This window comes from Stomoxys calcitrans, chromosome 1 (assembly GCF_963082655.1).
Source record: "Stomoxys calcitrans chromosome 1, idStoCalc2.1, whole genome shotgun sequence".
Lineage (NCBI taxonomy): Eukaryota > Metazoa > Arthropoda > Insecta > Diptera > Muscidae > Stomoxys > Stomoxys calcitrans.
This window is the reverse complement of record NC_081552.1, coordinates 180672383-180688070: the sequence shown is the minus strand read 5'-3', so window position 1 is coordinate 180688070 and position 15688 is coordinate 180672383. Positions and strand designations below refer to the sequence as shown.

The 15688-nt window shown below is 40.1% G+C and overlaps 1 protein-coding gene across 1 annotated transcript in view; it reads right to left on the bottom strand.

Moving 5' to 3' along the window:
• Positions 1 to 15688, bottom strand: part of LOC106091120 (uncharacterized) — a gene marked incomplete in the record, with an annotated part of 385355 nt that overhangs the window by 17695 nt on the left and 351972 nt on the right. The window contains 1 exon segment of the mRNA XM_059367987.1: positions 521 to 1110. Coding sequence (XP_059223970.1) covers positions 521 to 1110 — 590 coding nt within the window.

Genomic DNA, 15688 nt, shown 5'->3' with positions numbered 1-15688 from the left:
TAACCACCGACAGGGGTCAACAAATAAAGTTCCAATCAAAGTAACAGTAAAAAGAAAAAAATTGTTAGAGTTGGTAAGTTGGATTAATTCAATTGTTATATATATTAATTCAGGAATAAACATAATAATATTATAAATAACAAGATAATTTTTTTTTTAATTTCATTTAAACACACTTAACCCAGTGAAGTTGAAAGAGATTTGTTAAGATATGTGTAGCATGCGTTCGTTATGAGTGTAGTTAGCAAATAGCCAGATAGGATTTGATTTAAAAAATAAAATAATATAATAATAAAAAAAAAACAAAAAAAAGTAATAAAAAAAAGGGAAAAACAAAATGTTTTAACATTGTTGAATAAACATTTAAGGAATTTGGAGGAAATATGCCAATTAGTGGTACATATAAAACAGAGACCATAAGTGCCAGTTATAATCTACCCGGGAGTTGGGAAAGCCATGGGATTTCTATATTTTGGTGGTTAAGCACAATCGGATTATGAGAAGATCTTATGTCCAATTATTCCTTAAGGATTTTGTTAGTAACATTGTCGGGATTGTTGTTGTAGTTGCTGTTGTAGCGATTGGAGGCGGTAGCAGCACGTAGTGTTTTACGCAGAAAGCTCTCTTTGCGGCGAGCCACAATACCATCGCTAACATTGTTGGCCCTACCATCACTTGGCGACATGCTACGCGGCGTCGATTCTGGGGAGCTTTGGGGTGAGCTCATTATGTCGCAAGTCATAAGGGATGCCTCATCGGTGTTGTTGTTGTTATTGAATTTCATCGATTGTATGGAATGTTTCTTTTCACGACGCCTCGATGATGTTGTCAATAGAGATTGGGTGCGCGATAACGGATTGCTGCCACCGCTAATTGTAGCATACGTTAGCTGAGAGCGTTTCTTACCACGTGTCAAAGCACTACCCACTGTACCACCTCCAGTGTTTTTCATATTAGGTGGCAGTTCAAAGTGATAGTTGTTGTTAAGTTCGTTGAGTAGAAACTTTGAACAATACTCACTGCTGTAGGTGGAGGCCGAGACACTGGTCTGTTGCTTGCTATAGTCCAAGGCCTTGTTGCCTGCCCAATCTAGAAGATCACGATTTGCCTCTGAAAAGTCAAAAAACATGAGTTTTGTATTTTAGAAAAAAATAGATCAGAAATGTGAATAATTTATTGGAGAGATAGAAAAAAAAGTTAGATGTAGATTCTATATGATTTTTGTCTTGCGACAGAAACCATATGATAAATAACTATTATTACTTTGCATTTCTAAAAACCGGGTACGGTAGGCTTGTTACACCTCGGGTATATATGTAAACTCCCTTCAGTCGCAATCCGGTCAAAATTGGATAACTTATGCACCCAAATTTGACACGGGCTTTGAGTGGTCTACTAAATATAAATCACTGTTGAATTTTGTATTTCAAATTTCAACAAAATCGGGTAATGACAGCTATATCTAAATAGAGTCGGATCTGAACCATATTTGGGATGGATGGCGGGAGACTTAAAGCTACCCACTGTTTCAAATTTCAGCGAAATTGGATAAAAAATAAAGCTTTTATGGGCTTCAGACCCTTTATCGGAAGATCGGTCTGTATGGCAGTTACATCAAACTATAGTTCGACCTCAACCATATTAAGCTCAGATGTCGGGAGGCCTAAAACGGCTCACTGTTTCAAATTTCAGCGAAATCGGATGAAATATAAAGCATTTATGGGCATTCGACTCTTTATCGAAAAATCGGTCTATATAGCAGCTATATCCAAATATAGTCCGATTTGGCCCGTTCAAGAACTTAACCAGCGTGCATCAAAAAGACGTATCTGTGCCAATTTTCAGCTCAATATCTAAATTTTTGAAGGCTGTAGAGTGATTAAAACAGACGGACGAACAGACGCACAGACACATGGACATCGTTAAATCGCCTTAGAATTTTACGACGATCCGAAATATATATACTTTGTAGGGTCGAAAATTGATATTTCGATGTGTTGCAAACGTAATGACTAAATGAGTATACCCCCCAACCTACGGTGGTGGATATAAAAATAAATGTTTCTTTCAATATTATGAAGTCGGTACCCAGAGTATCGAGACTATCCAAGGCCATGGGTGCCTCTTTAGTCTGTATAACTTAATTTGTTTATCTGTTTGTGTTTTCTTTTTTGGTCTTAAAATCTTATTTATATTCCATTGCAGGATATTGTCTGGCTACAGATCATTTCGTTCAATGCTTTCTATTCAAAGAATAGCACAGCAAAGAACTTTCAAAAGTAAGGCAAAATGTGTAATGTTACAAAAAACAATTGGCCGGCTATCCGTATCGCGATTTCTGACTCGCCAGAATCTTCATCAGCGGAATTTGTCAAATGGATCATGGTGCTTTACATACCAATCCAACAAAAGTAGGTTGTAAAGCACAAATGTGGATTTGAACAGGACCCTTAAAGACGACTTGATTCACAATCGCAATAGATTAGAGCCCTGTTCAAATTCAGATGTGTGCTTTACAATTTACTTTAGTTGGTATGGCATGTAAAGCACCAAGATCAATTTGACAAATTCCCCTGTCGAAGATTCATGGCGAATCAGAAATCGCGATACAGATAGGCGGCCAAATGTCGATCAAAAATTAATTAGTATAATAATATACTAGAACTCATACAAAACAAGTAAAAAGGCATTTAGTTCGGCCGGGCCGAACTTTGGATACTCACCACCTCGGGTATATATGAAAACTCCCTTTCGTTACAATTCGCTGAAAATTGGATAACTTATGCACCCAAATTTGACACGGATATTGAGTAGGTTAATAAATATAAGTCACTGTTGAATTTTGTATTTCATATTTCAAAAAAATCGGGTAATAAATAAAACTTTTATGAGCTTCAGACCTTTAATCGGCACATCGGTATATATGACAGCTATATCTAAATACAGTCGGATCTTTCCCATATTTGGGTGGGTAGCGGGTTGCCTAAAACTACTTACTGTTCCAAATTTCAGCGAAATCGGGTAATAAATAAAGCTTTTATGGGTTTCAGGCCCTTTATCGGTTGATCGGTCTATATGACAGCTATATCTGTCGGTCTATATGACAGCTATATCTAAATTTAGTCCGATATATTTAAATATAGTCCGAAGCATATTTGGGTTCTATGTTAGGAGGCGTAAAACTATTTACTGTTTCAAATTTCAGCGAAATCGGATAATTAATAAAGCTTTTATGGGCTTCAGACCCTTTATCGGCAGATCGGTCTATATGGCAGCTATATCTAAATATAGTCCGATCTGAACCATATTTGGGTCCTATGTTAGGAGGCGTAAAACTACCCAATGTTTAAAATTTCAGCGAAATCGGTTAAAATATAAAGCTTTAATGGGCTTTAGACCCTTTATTTGGAGATCGGTTTATATGGTATCGGTATATATTACAGCTTTATATAAAAATAGTCCGATATAACCCATTTTGGGTCAGATGTTGGGAGGCCTAAAACTACTCACTGTTTCAAATTTCAGCTCAATATCTCAATTTTTTAAGGCTGTAGAGTGATTACAACAGACGGACGGACAGGCACACGGACATCGTGAAATCGTCTTAGAATTTTACGACGATTCCAAATATATATAATTTGTAGGGTCGGAAATTGATATTTCGATGTGTTGCAAACGTAATGACTAAATGAGTATACCCCCCATCCTACGGTGGTGGGTATAATAATCGGTATTGAGATCAATAGTTATTTAAAATTGGATACTAATGAAAATTTTTTGTTTGCTAATGTTTACAAGAATAGAACGCGAAAACTGCTATTTTTATGTTTACAGACATCACGGCAATAAATTGAACAAGCACTACAATCGGTTTATTCGCGTAATTTTGCAAGTTATTTGATAAATAAGTCTAAATGATTTTTTGGACACTATCGGGAGATCGGTTTATAAGGAAGCTATATAATGTTATTGTCCGATTTGGACCGTGTTTGGCGCAGTTGTTGAGAGAATAACAGAACACTATGTGCAAAATTTCAGCCAAATCGGACAAAAATTGCGGCTTATAAGGGCTCAAGAAGTCAAATCGGGAGATCGGTTTATATGGGAGCTATATTCAAATCTGAACCGATATGGCCCACTTGCAATCCCCGACGACCTACATCAATAGGTCGCAAAATTTCAAGTGCCTAGCTTTACGCGTTCGACCGCTATCGTGATTTCGACAGACGGATGGACGGACATGGCTAGATTGACTCAGAATGTCGAGATGATCAAGAATATATATACCTTATGGGGTTTTAGATCAATATTTCGAGATGTTACAAACGAAAGGGCTAAATAAGTATTATCCTATGGTGGTGGTATAAAAATCAGTTAACAAAGCCCTGTTAATCACTTGACATAGCTCTGTTAAATTATATTCAAATTTATCTGCACGGAATGCACAACAGACAATTTATAGGGATGAAATTTAAGGTCGTGATGGAGAATTCGTCGAATAGTGGTACCATTTGATACCCATATTGTCCTCATCGGTGAATATGTATTTTGGGGGTGGGCCGACCCTTGATACTAGGGACCAAAGGTGGGTATCAAAATCTTACTCTACTTTCATATACCTTTCATTCGATACCCATATTGCCTTTATCGGTAAAAATGGGATTAGGACAGTATTATTGGGGGTGGGGTGACCTCCCTGACACTTGCAACCAAACTTTTATATCAAAATCTTACTCGACTTTTACCTACCTTTCATTTGATGCCCATATTGCCCTAATTAGCAAAAATTTATTTTGGGGGTGGAGCGACCCCCTGATACTAGGCGCCAAATCTAAATCTTACTCTACTTTCACATGCCTTTCATTCGATACTCATATTGCCGTAATCGATAAAATTGGCTTAGGGGAGTATTTTTGGGGGTGGTGTGACCCCCCAGACACTTGGAATCAAATTTTGTACCAAAATTTTACTCGACTTTTACATACCTTTCATTTGATGCCAATATTGCCCTAATCCGTAAAAATTTATTTTTGGGGGTGGGGCGACCCCCTGATACTAGGGGCCAAAGTTAGGTATCATAATCTTACTCTACTTTCACACACATCGAATAAAAGATTCGATACTCATATTGCCCTAATCGGTAAAAATGTGATTAGGGGAGTATTTTTGGGGATGGGGTGACCCCCCTGATACTAGGGACCAAAGGTGGGTATCAAAATCTTACTCTACTTTCATATACCTTTCATTCGATACCCATATTGCCTTTATCGGTAAAAATGGGATTAGGGCAGTATTATTGGGGGTGGGGTGACCTCCCTGACACTTGCAACCAAACTTTTGTATCAAAATCTTACTCGACTTTTACCTACCTTTCATTTGACGCCCATATTGCCGTAATGGTAAAAATGTATTTTGGGGTGGGGCGACCCCCCTGATACTAGGGGTCAAAGGTGGGTGTCAAAATCTTACTCTACTTTCACATACCATTCATTCGATACCCATATTGCCCTAATCGGTAAAAATAGGATTAGGGGAGTATTATTGGGAGTGAGGTGACTCCCATGACACGTCGGGCCAAACTTTTGTATCAAAATCCTAACTTTGAAACCCTTTGTCTCACCTTGTATATAGTTAGGCAATTCTGAAAGCATTTGTCCTCCTATAAAAATTCCTAGAACATTTTAAGAGGCAATGCCTTATAGTTTAAAAGTTGCATATATATTTCCAGTTGTTTTCCAGTTTAATTTTTTTACCATTTGGTATTTTCTCACCCCAAGTATTGCTGTTTGTTAAATACACCGCGCTGTTACGGTGCGCAGCCGTTGTCTGGTAGCCAGCCTATGACGCTGAACGCCTGGGTTCGAATCCTGGCGAGAACATCACTAAATTTTTCAGCGGTGGTTACTCCTTCCTGATGCTGGCGACATTTGTGAGGTACTGTACCATTTGGTATGGCAGCCATGTAAAAACTTCTTTACAAAGAGGTGTCGCACCGCGGCATGCCTTTCGGACTTGGCTATAAAAAGGAGGCCCCTTAAACTTGAATCGGACAGCATTCATTGATATGCGAGAAGTTTACCACTTTTAATGGGCAAATTTACATTTGCATTTGCAAGTTGTAGGGCTTTCTAAAGCGATGTGGATGGTTCAACGGTAAGAACTAGAAGAAAATTTTGGGTTCGGGTCGGAGAACTGCATGATACCCAAAATTTGACACTCAATAGCCACTTTGGCCAAAGCAATTGTTTGTATCGCATGCCACATAAAAACAAAGTTAGCCAGAAACACACGCACAAATACAATAGAGTGAGAGATGCGCGAATGTTTTAGTAATCGTTAAGTGTATGTGATTTGTAATTAGGTCGACGGACATTTGTTTTGTTTGCAAATGAACACCACTCAGGTGAGTGCCATTTAAAGCCAAAACAAGCAGAGGATCAAGTTTTGTTGAGCGCCATAGATATACGCCGTTGTTTTTTTGCTCATGCTTTTTTATTTCAGGATCTGAATTGCTTTTATCAGTAACGTACGTTCTGCCCGCCCCCGTCTGTTCAAAAGTGACAGACTTACTTCCATTTTTTTCTTTATCCAAGCCAGTACAAAGCACACAAATTAATTTCAGCTCTCATAACTTTGAACGGTAGCTGTGTACTTACCCAGCAAACCAAATGTCGAATGTCAGACAATCTGAACAAATTTGTAGTCTTCCGACAATTCGTTCCGAATTCTGTTTGACATCCTGGGGGAATTTTTGTTCCAACAGTTCTGAAAGAGTTCTGAAAGAGTTCTGAACGATTTCTGACAGTCTTTTCGTAAAGGATTTTTTTAATTTTTCTTCCGACAGTTGGGAAGGAATTCTGAACGATTTCTGCACTGTTTGTCGCAAGGAATTTTTGTTCCGACAGTTCTAAAAGAATTTTTAACGATTTCTGACCGTCTTTTCGTATGGGTATTTTTGAATTTTTCTTCCGGCAGTTCGGAAGGAATTCTGAACGATTTCTGCACTGTTTGTCTGAAGAAATTTTTATAAATCTCATAGGTAAAATATTATAATATTTTCAATAAAAACTTTTTTTATGTCAAACTATTTTTTTTTTTATTTTAATTCTCGGTTAATTGGAAATCCTTAGAATTGGAACGAATTCGTTCCGATTTCTCTCCGAAACTTCGACGTTTTGTTCCGAAATCATGTCAACCATTCCATATAACTTTCGTAAAGATTTCGGATCCGATGTCGGAAGAATCATCCAAAGTCTATACAGATTTCGTAACGATTGGTTTGCAGGACAGTTACGGTCAATGTAAATCCTCTTGAGTATTGCTCAAAATGTGAAATACGGCCAGCAATCATTTTATGCTCATCAGCAAAAACACTTACAATTGCTCAACGAATTTAAAGGAGTATTTTATGTTTTGGTCGTAGAGAGTCCTAAGCGCCAACAATGATTGCTAGTATAAGGTGTGAGCTTGCCATTCGCTGCATGTTTATCATGTGCACTTATTTTTAAGGTGGCTTGCTCTTGTGCTCTGGTGCGGGTATTTAGAGGCATACCCCACTCGAGCACCATTTTAGCTAATTCTTCGGGATAAAGCCCAAGGGCAACCAGTAGCAGATGGTCATAAATCGGGGGCTATGCGAGCCAGATTGTGTGTCCCCCTATCATTTACCTTTTCTCGGCAGTTCTCATGATCCAAGCCAAATAAAGTCATTAAACACTCCCACAGTAATCAGTACAACTCAAATAAAATTTAATCAGTCCAACATAGTTTGTACTTAATTACAAAACTCATAAAAGCATAATTATATTGACAGATAATGGGACAATTACTGCTTATCTGTGTGGAATCCGCTTCCGAAGCTTATCAGTAATACACAGTGTCATATTGGCTCCATACAGTCTGGCAATCAGTATGAAAGTTAAATAAAAGCGTGCTAAGTTCGGCCGTGCCGAATCCTATATACCCTCCACCATGGATCGCATTTGTCGAGTTCTTTTCCCGGCATCTGTTCTTAGGCAAAACAAGAAGTAAAATAGAGAGATCGATTTATATGGGAGCTGTATCGGGCTATATACCGATTCAGATCATAATAAACACGTATGTTAATGGTCATGAGAGAATCCGTCGTACAAAATTTCAGGCAAATCGGATAATAATTGCGACCCCTAGAGGCTCAAGAAGTCAAGATGCCAGATCGGTTTATGAGGCAGTTATATCAGGTTATAGACTGATTTGAACCATACTTGGCACAGTTGTTGGATATCATAACAAAATACTACGTGCCAAAATTCATTCAAATTGGATAAGAATTGCGCCCTCTAGAGGCTCAAGACCCAAGATCGGTTTATATGACAGCTATATAAGGTTATGAACCGATTTGAACCATACTTAGCACAGTTGTTGGATATCGTAACAAAACACGTCGTGCAAAATTTCATTCCAATCGGATAAGAATTGCGCACTCTAGAGGCTCAAGAAGTCAAGACCCAAGATCGGTTTATATGGCAGCTATATCAGGTTATAGACCGATTTGAACCATACTTGGCACAGTTGTTGGATGTCATAACAAAACACGTCGTGCAAAATTTCATCCCAATCGGATAAGAATTGCGCACTCTAGAGGCTGAAGAAGTCAAGACCCAAGATCGGTTTATATGGCAGCTATATCAAAACATGGACCGATATGGCCCATTTACAATACCAACCGACCTACACTAATAAGAAGTATTTGTGAAAATTTCAAGCGACTAGCTTTACTCCTTCGGAAGTTAGCGTGCTTTCGACAGACAGACGGACGGACAGACGGACGGACATGGCTAGATCGGCATAAAATTTCACGACGATCAAGAATATATATACTTTATGGGGTCTCAGACGAATATTTCGAGTAGTTACAATCAGAATGACGAAATTAGTATACCCCCCATCTTATGGTGGAGGGTATAAAAATAAGTTAATGGGTAAATGAGAAGTAGTTTCACCTTAAACATTCAATTTCGTTATTTTAGAAGCACAGTGGGCTGCCATTAAAAAAGGAAACAAATTAAATTGTGAAATTTTAACCTGCTCAATTTTATATGATGATGTCGATGCTAACAAGGAATATATCTTCAAGCTAAAATGAAGAGTGTATAGGCATGTTCAGTAAATATACCCGGTTTCGGTGAGCGGGGCCACCAGACACATGGCCCCGAAAGTGAATGTCAGATACGTGCTCTACTTCAAAATATCTTTCATTTGAGCCCCGTATTATCATGGTCTATTCCATGATCAGATTCGTTTTCTATTATCAAACATCCTTCACTTGAATCTCATATTGTGCTGATCGGTTAATATCACCACTTTTAGAGTTTGTTGCGTGTGGGTCCTCCCCCTTCAGACCACAAATGAAGATTTTGCACTTTTGGGGCTGGGCAATTGGTGTCAGGACCATCTGGCAAAGACCTCAGCACTTATCATTAAAAATTTCAAAGAGTTATCTCTACCTGTTCTCAAACGGCAGATTTTTTACTGTTTTCTTTTTTTTATTCTTTCCTATCCTATACTATGTGTGAAGGGACTTTCCCATCCCTTTACTATGTTCAGTAGTTTGACATTTAGCAAGACTGGAAACGGGTTCGCACCCCGTGGATAAGCCCTTGCTAGAACGTTCGACCGCCTTCGCATTTCTAAGTCAGGAATTCTGTGCTACTTACAAAATTCCTAAATGGTTTCCATACCACGCCCCTAAGATGTATGGTATTGTGTCCCCACCTAAGTGTCGATGCCTGTTAGCCGCGAAAGCAGGGCAATGAAAATCGAAAAAAAACTAGTGAAAAATATGCCGTGTGAGAACGGGTGGAGATATCTCTTTGAAATTTGAAATGGTTAGAGTTGACGTGCTAGCTACATTGCAAAATTTCAGGGCCCTATGTTGTACGAGCGCCTTTTGGTCACCTTGGTATTCCGAAAAATTGTTCGGGCTGCCAAATGCTCAGAAACCCCTACAAAAAAGTTCGCTTGAGGTATACAATATCTCCACTAGTTTCAAGAACATTCGACCTTTAATTTTTTCTTTGTTGAATTTGTGGCCGAGATATTTTGTATTTGCATTTTATGAATGTATTTGTGGTTCGATTTTCATTTTTTTGCATGATTTGGATTTGTGACAAAACTTACAACAAAACTTTGCCGCACCATGTGTCCACATTTGATTATTCAGTTAAAAGTTCTACAATTTGGAAGTCAAAAAATTTGAAAAGTGTATTTTTTGAATTTTTTGCTCCAAAAATATATTGTTTATTGATTAGTCTTTATTGAAAAACTTGTTAACATTTTAATGTTTTTTCTATTTCTATTGTAAAGGAAACATATTGTAGATGTGTTTTTAGTGAAATTAGAATAAGATGTGTCAACTTAAACGGTTACTATGTGTATCTCAAAATAGGCAATTTTTTTAAAACATTGGAAAAACCCCTCGAGTTCAAAAATTCCAAAGCCCAGTGAGCCCTAAATGAGCACATCCAACGTCTCATCATCTTACTATGCCTTGCCATGTGTTCCGTTATGATACCGAAAGCTATACTGACCTTCTTCTTACTTCCTTTCAGTAATAGACTCTTCTTCTCACGATCCGGATCTCTCCATGGGATTTTTGTCATCTTACCGACTGTTTCGTTGTTCCGAAAGGTTTCAGTATAACCAAGTTTATTGACAGAAGTTTTCTGGCCTTCATTGCCAAATCGTCTGCCCTTTCATTCCCCTTACTGCGTTATGGCCCGGGAGTCAAACGTTGCGTATCGTGCCATCTTCAGAGAAGGCAATAATCTCCTTCTAACACTCCTGCAGGCGGAGATCCGGGCGATCACGGAATGCGTGAAGTGGTGTGGTGCTAACGCGAGGAAGTCGAGTGTGGACATGTTTACGGGCAGTAAAATTGCCATAAGGGCAATAACAACTAGAATGGTAAGGTCACGTGACCTTACCATTCTAGTTGTTATTGCTCAATCTGTTTGTCAATGGGCGTGGTCCTTATCGCCCCGCTTATGCCAAAACAATATGTTCTCTGAATCTGTTGAATAGTCCTTATGTTGCACTTTTTCTCCATAGAAGTCCACCAAACTACTGAGCCGTAAGTAAGTAATGGTCTAATCACGCTCCTGTAGAGCCAGTGGACTATCCTCGGATTCAGGCCCCATTTCGAGCATACCAACATCTGTAAGCCTTCTCTGTACGCTCCTGAATGTGACACTTCTAATTCAGTTTCCTTCCCAAGATCACGCCTAAGTATTTGACCTTGTCAGATATTGAAATCGTTTCGTTGAGGAAACATGGTGCGTCAAATTGGCCCACCTCGTGAACAGGCATATTTCAGTCTGCTCTGGGTTAATATTGAGAACCCTAGGTATAGCCCAGTGGTATGATATCTGTCAGACCCTTTCGTCACTTCTACATATCTGATTCGGATCCTTCGAGTCCCTCCTCAGTCAGCATCCGTATTAGATTGTTGTTGTTGTAGCCACAATTGCATGTGGAGGTGGCTATTCTCTTCAAGCTCTTATAGGTGAGCAAGCTTGTTTCGGTCTATACCACCGATCGCCGTGGGAACATGATGGCCATTGATAATTTAAAGACGCCAATATTTCGCCTTGTTGTAACTAGCATCTTTGGCACTCGGTATTTAAGCAACAGCCGATGCTACCCGGCCGCTCACTGAGACTCTCCACTCGATACCGCTCCACCTGGCCGCTCACTGAGACCTTCCACTCGATACCGCTGAATTTCCGCGACTGCAGTTGCAGCTACTCCGTATGAAGCATTCCACTATCCGCAACCTGTGGACGCGCCCGGTAGCTCCCAGTTAAGCTTCTCGTAATAACGAAGATCACCACACAGATTGGAGCTCAAAGTTCATCCCGTGGCAATTAAATACGCACTGTAACGTGTCCTGTTCTACTATCTCCTTTATATTTATGACAAAAGACCCACAATTTATTCACCAGTTCCTTAGCATATGGTTAATCGAGCCTCTAAGGACCCGGTGCTGACTTAAGGATTGGTCGGAATTTATGGTACAGAATGCTCCTCAAAGCTTTTTTTACCATAAATTCCGTAATGATAAGCCTTCGACCAACCTCATTATTCCAAGATTCCGGTGTCTGCGTGAGCCCTGTCGTATCCTAGGAAGAATGCGTTTTTATTAATGTCTCAAGATGTTCACCGTTGTATCTGCTCTAACTGCCATGTCGTCTACTAACGTTTCAGTTTCGATATGGGTTTTTGAGAGAAACTTTTTCATTTTGGCAGCGTCATTAACGCTATAGATTTGTTCGCAGAAAAGCGTCCAGGAGGCACGTTTTGCCACTCTGATAATCTTATTGTATTCCTTGAGCCGTGTGTATTATACACATCCCAATAACCTGCCGTTTTTTACTACATACTCTGTTATAAAGTCTGCGGACTTCTTTCCCAATGTTGCGAATCTTCCCGGTTATCCAGGGTTATTCTTGGGCTGATTTCCTTTCTCGAAGAGGACCACTATCTTCGTAAGTCCCCACTATTGCAGCGGTAATCCTATTTACATTGTCGTTTATGCTCTAGACTTGTTCGCAGAAAAACGTCCAGGGGGCACGTTTTGCCGCTCTGATAATCTTATTGTATTCCTTGAGCCGTGTGTATTATACACATTGTAATAACCTGCCGTTTTTTTATTACGTACTCTGTTATAAAGTCTGCGGACTTCTTTCCCAATGTTGCGAATCTTCCCGGTTATCCAGGGCTATTCTTGGGCTGATTTCCTTTCTCGAAGAGAACCACTATTTTTGTAAGTCCCTACTATTGCAGCGGTAATCCTATTTACATTGTCGTAGTCTTTCGAATTTTGTCCAGTTGGTTATCAACTGATTACGGAAGCTTATTGGATTCGGCCCCGGACTTCGGCCCCGGCCGTTCTATTTTAAATCTAATGTAGTGATGGCCAGAAAAGGAGAACCTTCAATCCTGAACCTCATCTATTAGATTTTCCAAACATATTGTCAAATCTAAAACCTTCTCCCAAATCTTATTAACAAAGATAGGTGGTAACACACCATTTAAAGTGTTTAGTATTCAAGAATTCTGTCACACGAAATGTGCTGAGAGTTCACACCGACACCCTCACCAGCCGTTGCAGGTCCGATGTGGATGGCGGTGTCGGAGAGTCGAAAGACAGATAAAGTGATGTCAGGTCTGCCCCACCGTCTCCCTGTCTCATCGCTGCTGCATCCGACGTGGACAACTCTTGGAAAAATATGAAATATATAACAAATAAATTTATATGGCACATAACGCAGGTCCAAGGCCGAGTGCCAGTGTAATAGAGTAATTGGTAGTTGATGTGGTTCAATCCAGAAACTTTGTCTGTCGTCCATGGTTCCTAAATTAGCGCAATGTGAATCTTACCCTTGCTGATTTTCTCCATCAGAGCGTGAGTAGCTGTCTCACGCCGATAGAGGTTTATCTGGATGACCTCAATCATTGGTTCTCCAGTTCTCTTCTTGGGGGTGAGTGGTGGTCTCATTGTCTGCTCCCTGTTCTTTAGGTTAAATTGAGTTTCCTGTCACATTGCACCGCCTGATATATCAATATTAGGATCTTTGCCTAATATTGATATATCGGTAATGGTTCCATCGTCGGATCTTTGTTCGTTAGGCTGTATCGAGTCTCCCGTCCCTGCTCTGCATATGTTCCAATATTAGATTTCTTTCTTTTCCTATCCTAGTCTTCCAAAACTTGACTAAATGGGCTTCATGGGAATGGGTGAAGGTCTCATCGTCGACTTCCTGTTCGTTGGGCTTCATTGAGTTTCCTGTGACTGCACTGACTGATGGGTTATTATTAGGATCTTTGCTCATATAAGGATCGTTGCCTATCCTAATCTTTCGAATCTTGAGAAGGTCGGTGATGGTTCCATCGTAGGGTTCCTGTTCATTAGGTTATGTTGAGTCTCTCGTCCCTGCAATGCCTGATGTTTTATTATCAAGAGCTTTGCTTATCCTAGTCTATCAATTATTGAGAAAATAGGTGATGGTCTCGTCGTCGGCCCTGATCGTTAGACGGTATTATGTCTCCAGTCACTGCACAGCCTTATGTCTTCATATGAGAATCTTTGGCTATCCTAGTCTTTTTATCTTAAAAAAGACTTGGTCTCGTATTACGCCATGCCTATAGTCTTAGCCAAACTTGTCACGGAGACACGGATTAATGCCCACCACAAGGAGAGTTCGTTCCTCCTTCTCCTTTCTGCGGAATACCAACCATTTATCCGCGACCAAACCTTGATTTTGCTTGCCTAAAAATCCCACCATGCGTTCCGTCGCGAATTTGCTGACCCATCCGTTGATGAAACCCGTCTTCTTTGTGAGCTGGGGGATGTCCATATTTCTCACCAGGTCGAGCTTTGCGCCCCTGGAAGGGTGGATACTTCCAATTTGCTTTTTGACGGCATCAATCATTCAATACATTGTGCTGACGCAAAGTGCAGCCTCAAGATGTCCGACTCGCAGCTCATAATTTGAATGGGTGGACCCTCTACAGAGTTCCGCTCGTTAAGCAGCTCCTCTACTTGAGACCGATGAACTGGTGGAATCCTACCGAATACACTGCGGATATCAATGACTGCATACGTCAGGTCATCTCTGTTATGTTTCCTTGCCACTCTGGTTTAAGAAGGCGGCTCCTTACCTTTTTAAGCGATCATATCCCCCTTTCGTGATGGTTGTGGCGTCCTTTTGAAAGTCATAATCCTCCATGAAGGTTCAGGGGCCGTGCGGGCTTTCTTCTTTCCTGTTCTTGTCTCCTTTCCTGTTCTTGTCTCCGCAGGACATTGTCTGGAGTTTCCATTGCGGGAGGGCTGGCTTGGTCTTCCCAGAGTACTTGAAAGCATGGAGCTCGGGAGACCTGATTCTTTTTCCAGCTTCCGTAGAAGGGTTTGGAATGTCGGGTTTATCCCTTCCAGCCTCTAGTACTTTCACCCGATTGCGCTGCATATTCTACTTACTACTGCAGTTATCCCGCTGTCCTCATATCTCGATTCGGCTGCGATGACTGATTCATTGACACTGAATCGGAAACACCACTTTTACTCAAAGGCTGGGAACGAACTGCGCATCCCTCTGGTTTATCGGCCTCTTCCTCATTCGTTAGCCTGACGACAGGTTGTGCGCTTGAAGCATTACTCTCGACTACATGTGCCAAGGCATTCACACCTATAGAAGGGGCGGAGAATATGCTGTTAGGTGGTCCGAGTCCATTTTAAGCCTTCTCCTGAAAGGCTTTAACATTTTTGCATATTAGGTAGAACCTATTCAGAGATACAGATATTTTTTCTTTGAGGAGCGAAATGAAGAATAAATCCTCCGCTCCAATCAACGGTTATTGCAGAAGGCAAAACGAGTTTCACCATCTAATGTCTATAGATGTCTTCAGAGCAATCTTGGGCCTGTCCCTGTAAACGTTTGTGTTTTCTTATACTAGAATGAAGCTTTCAGCGTTCGCTACTTTTATCTGGTCAAAGAAGTCACTTAACCTTTCTGCGACTGATTTTTATTGTTGAAGAAGGGGGTTTATAATACGAATTATAACAGTTTATGGAGGTAGTTGCTGTAGTGATAGCATTTGTAGAGAAGGACATAGGCTTTAAGGGAAATATTGTTGTTGATCCATATATTTA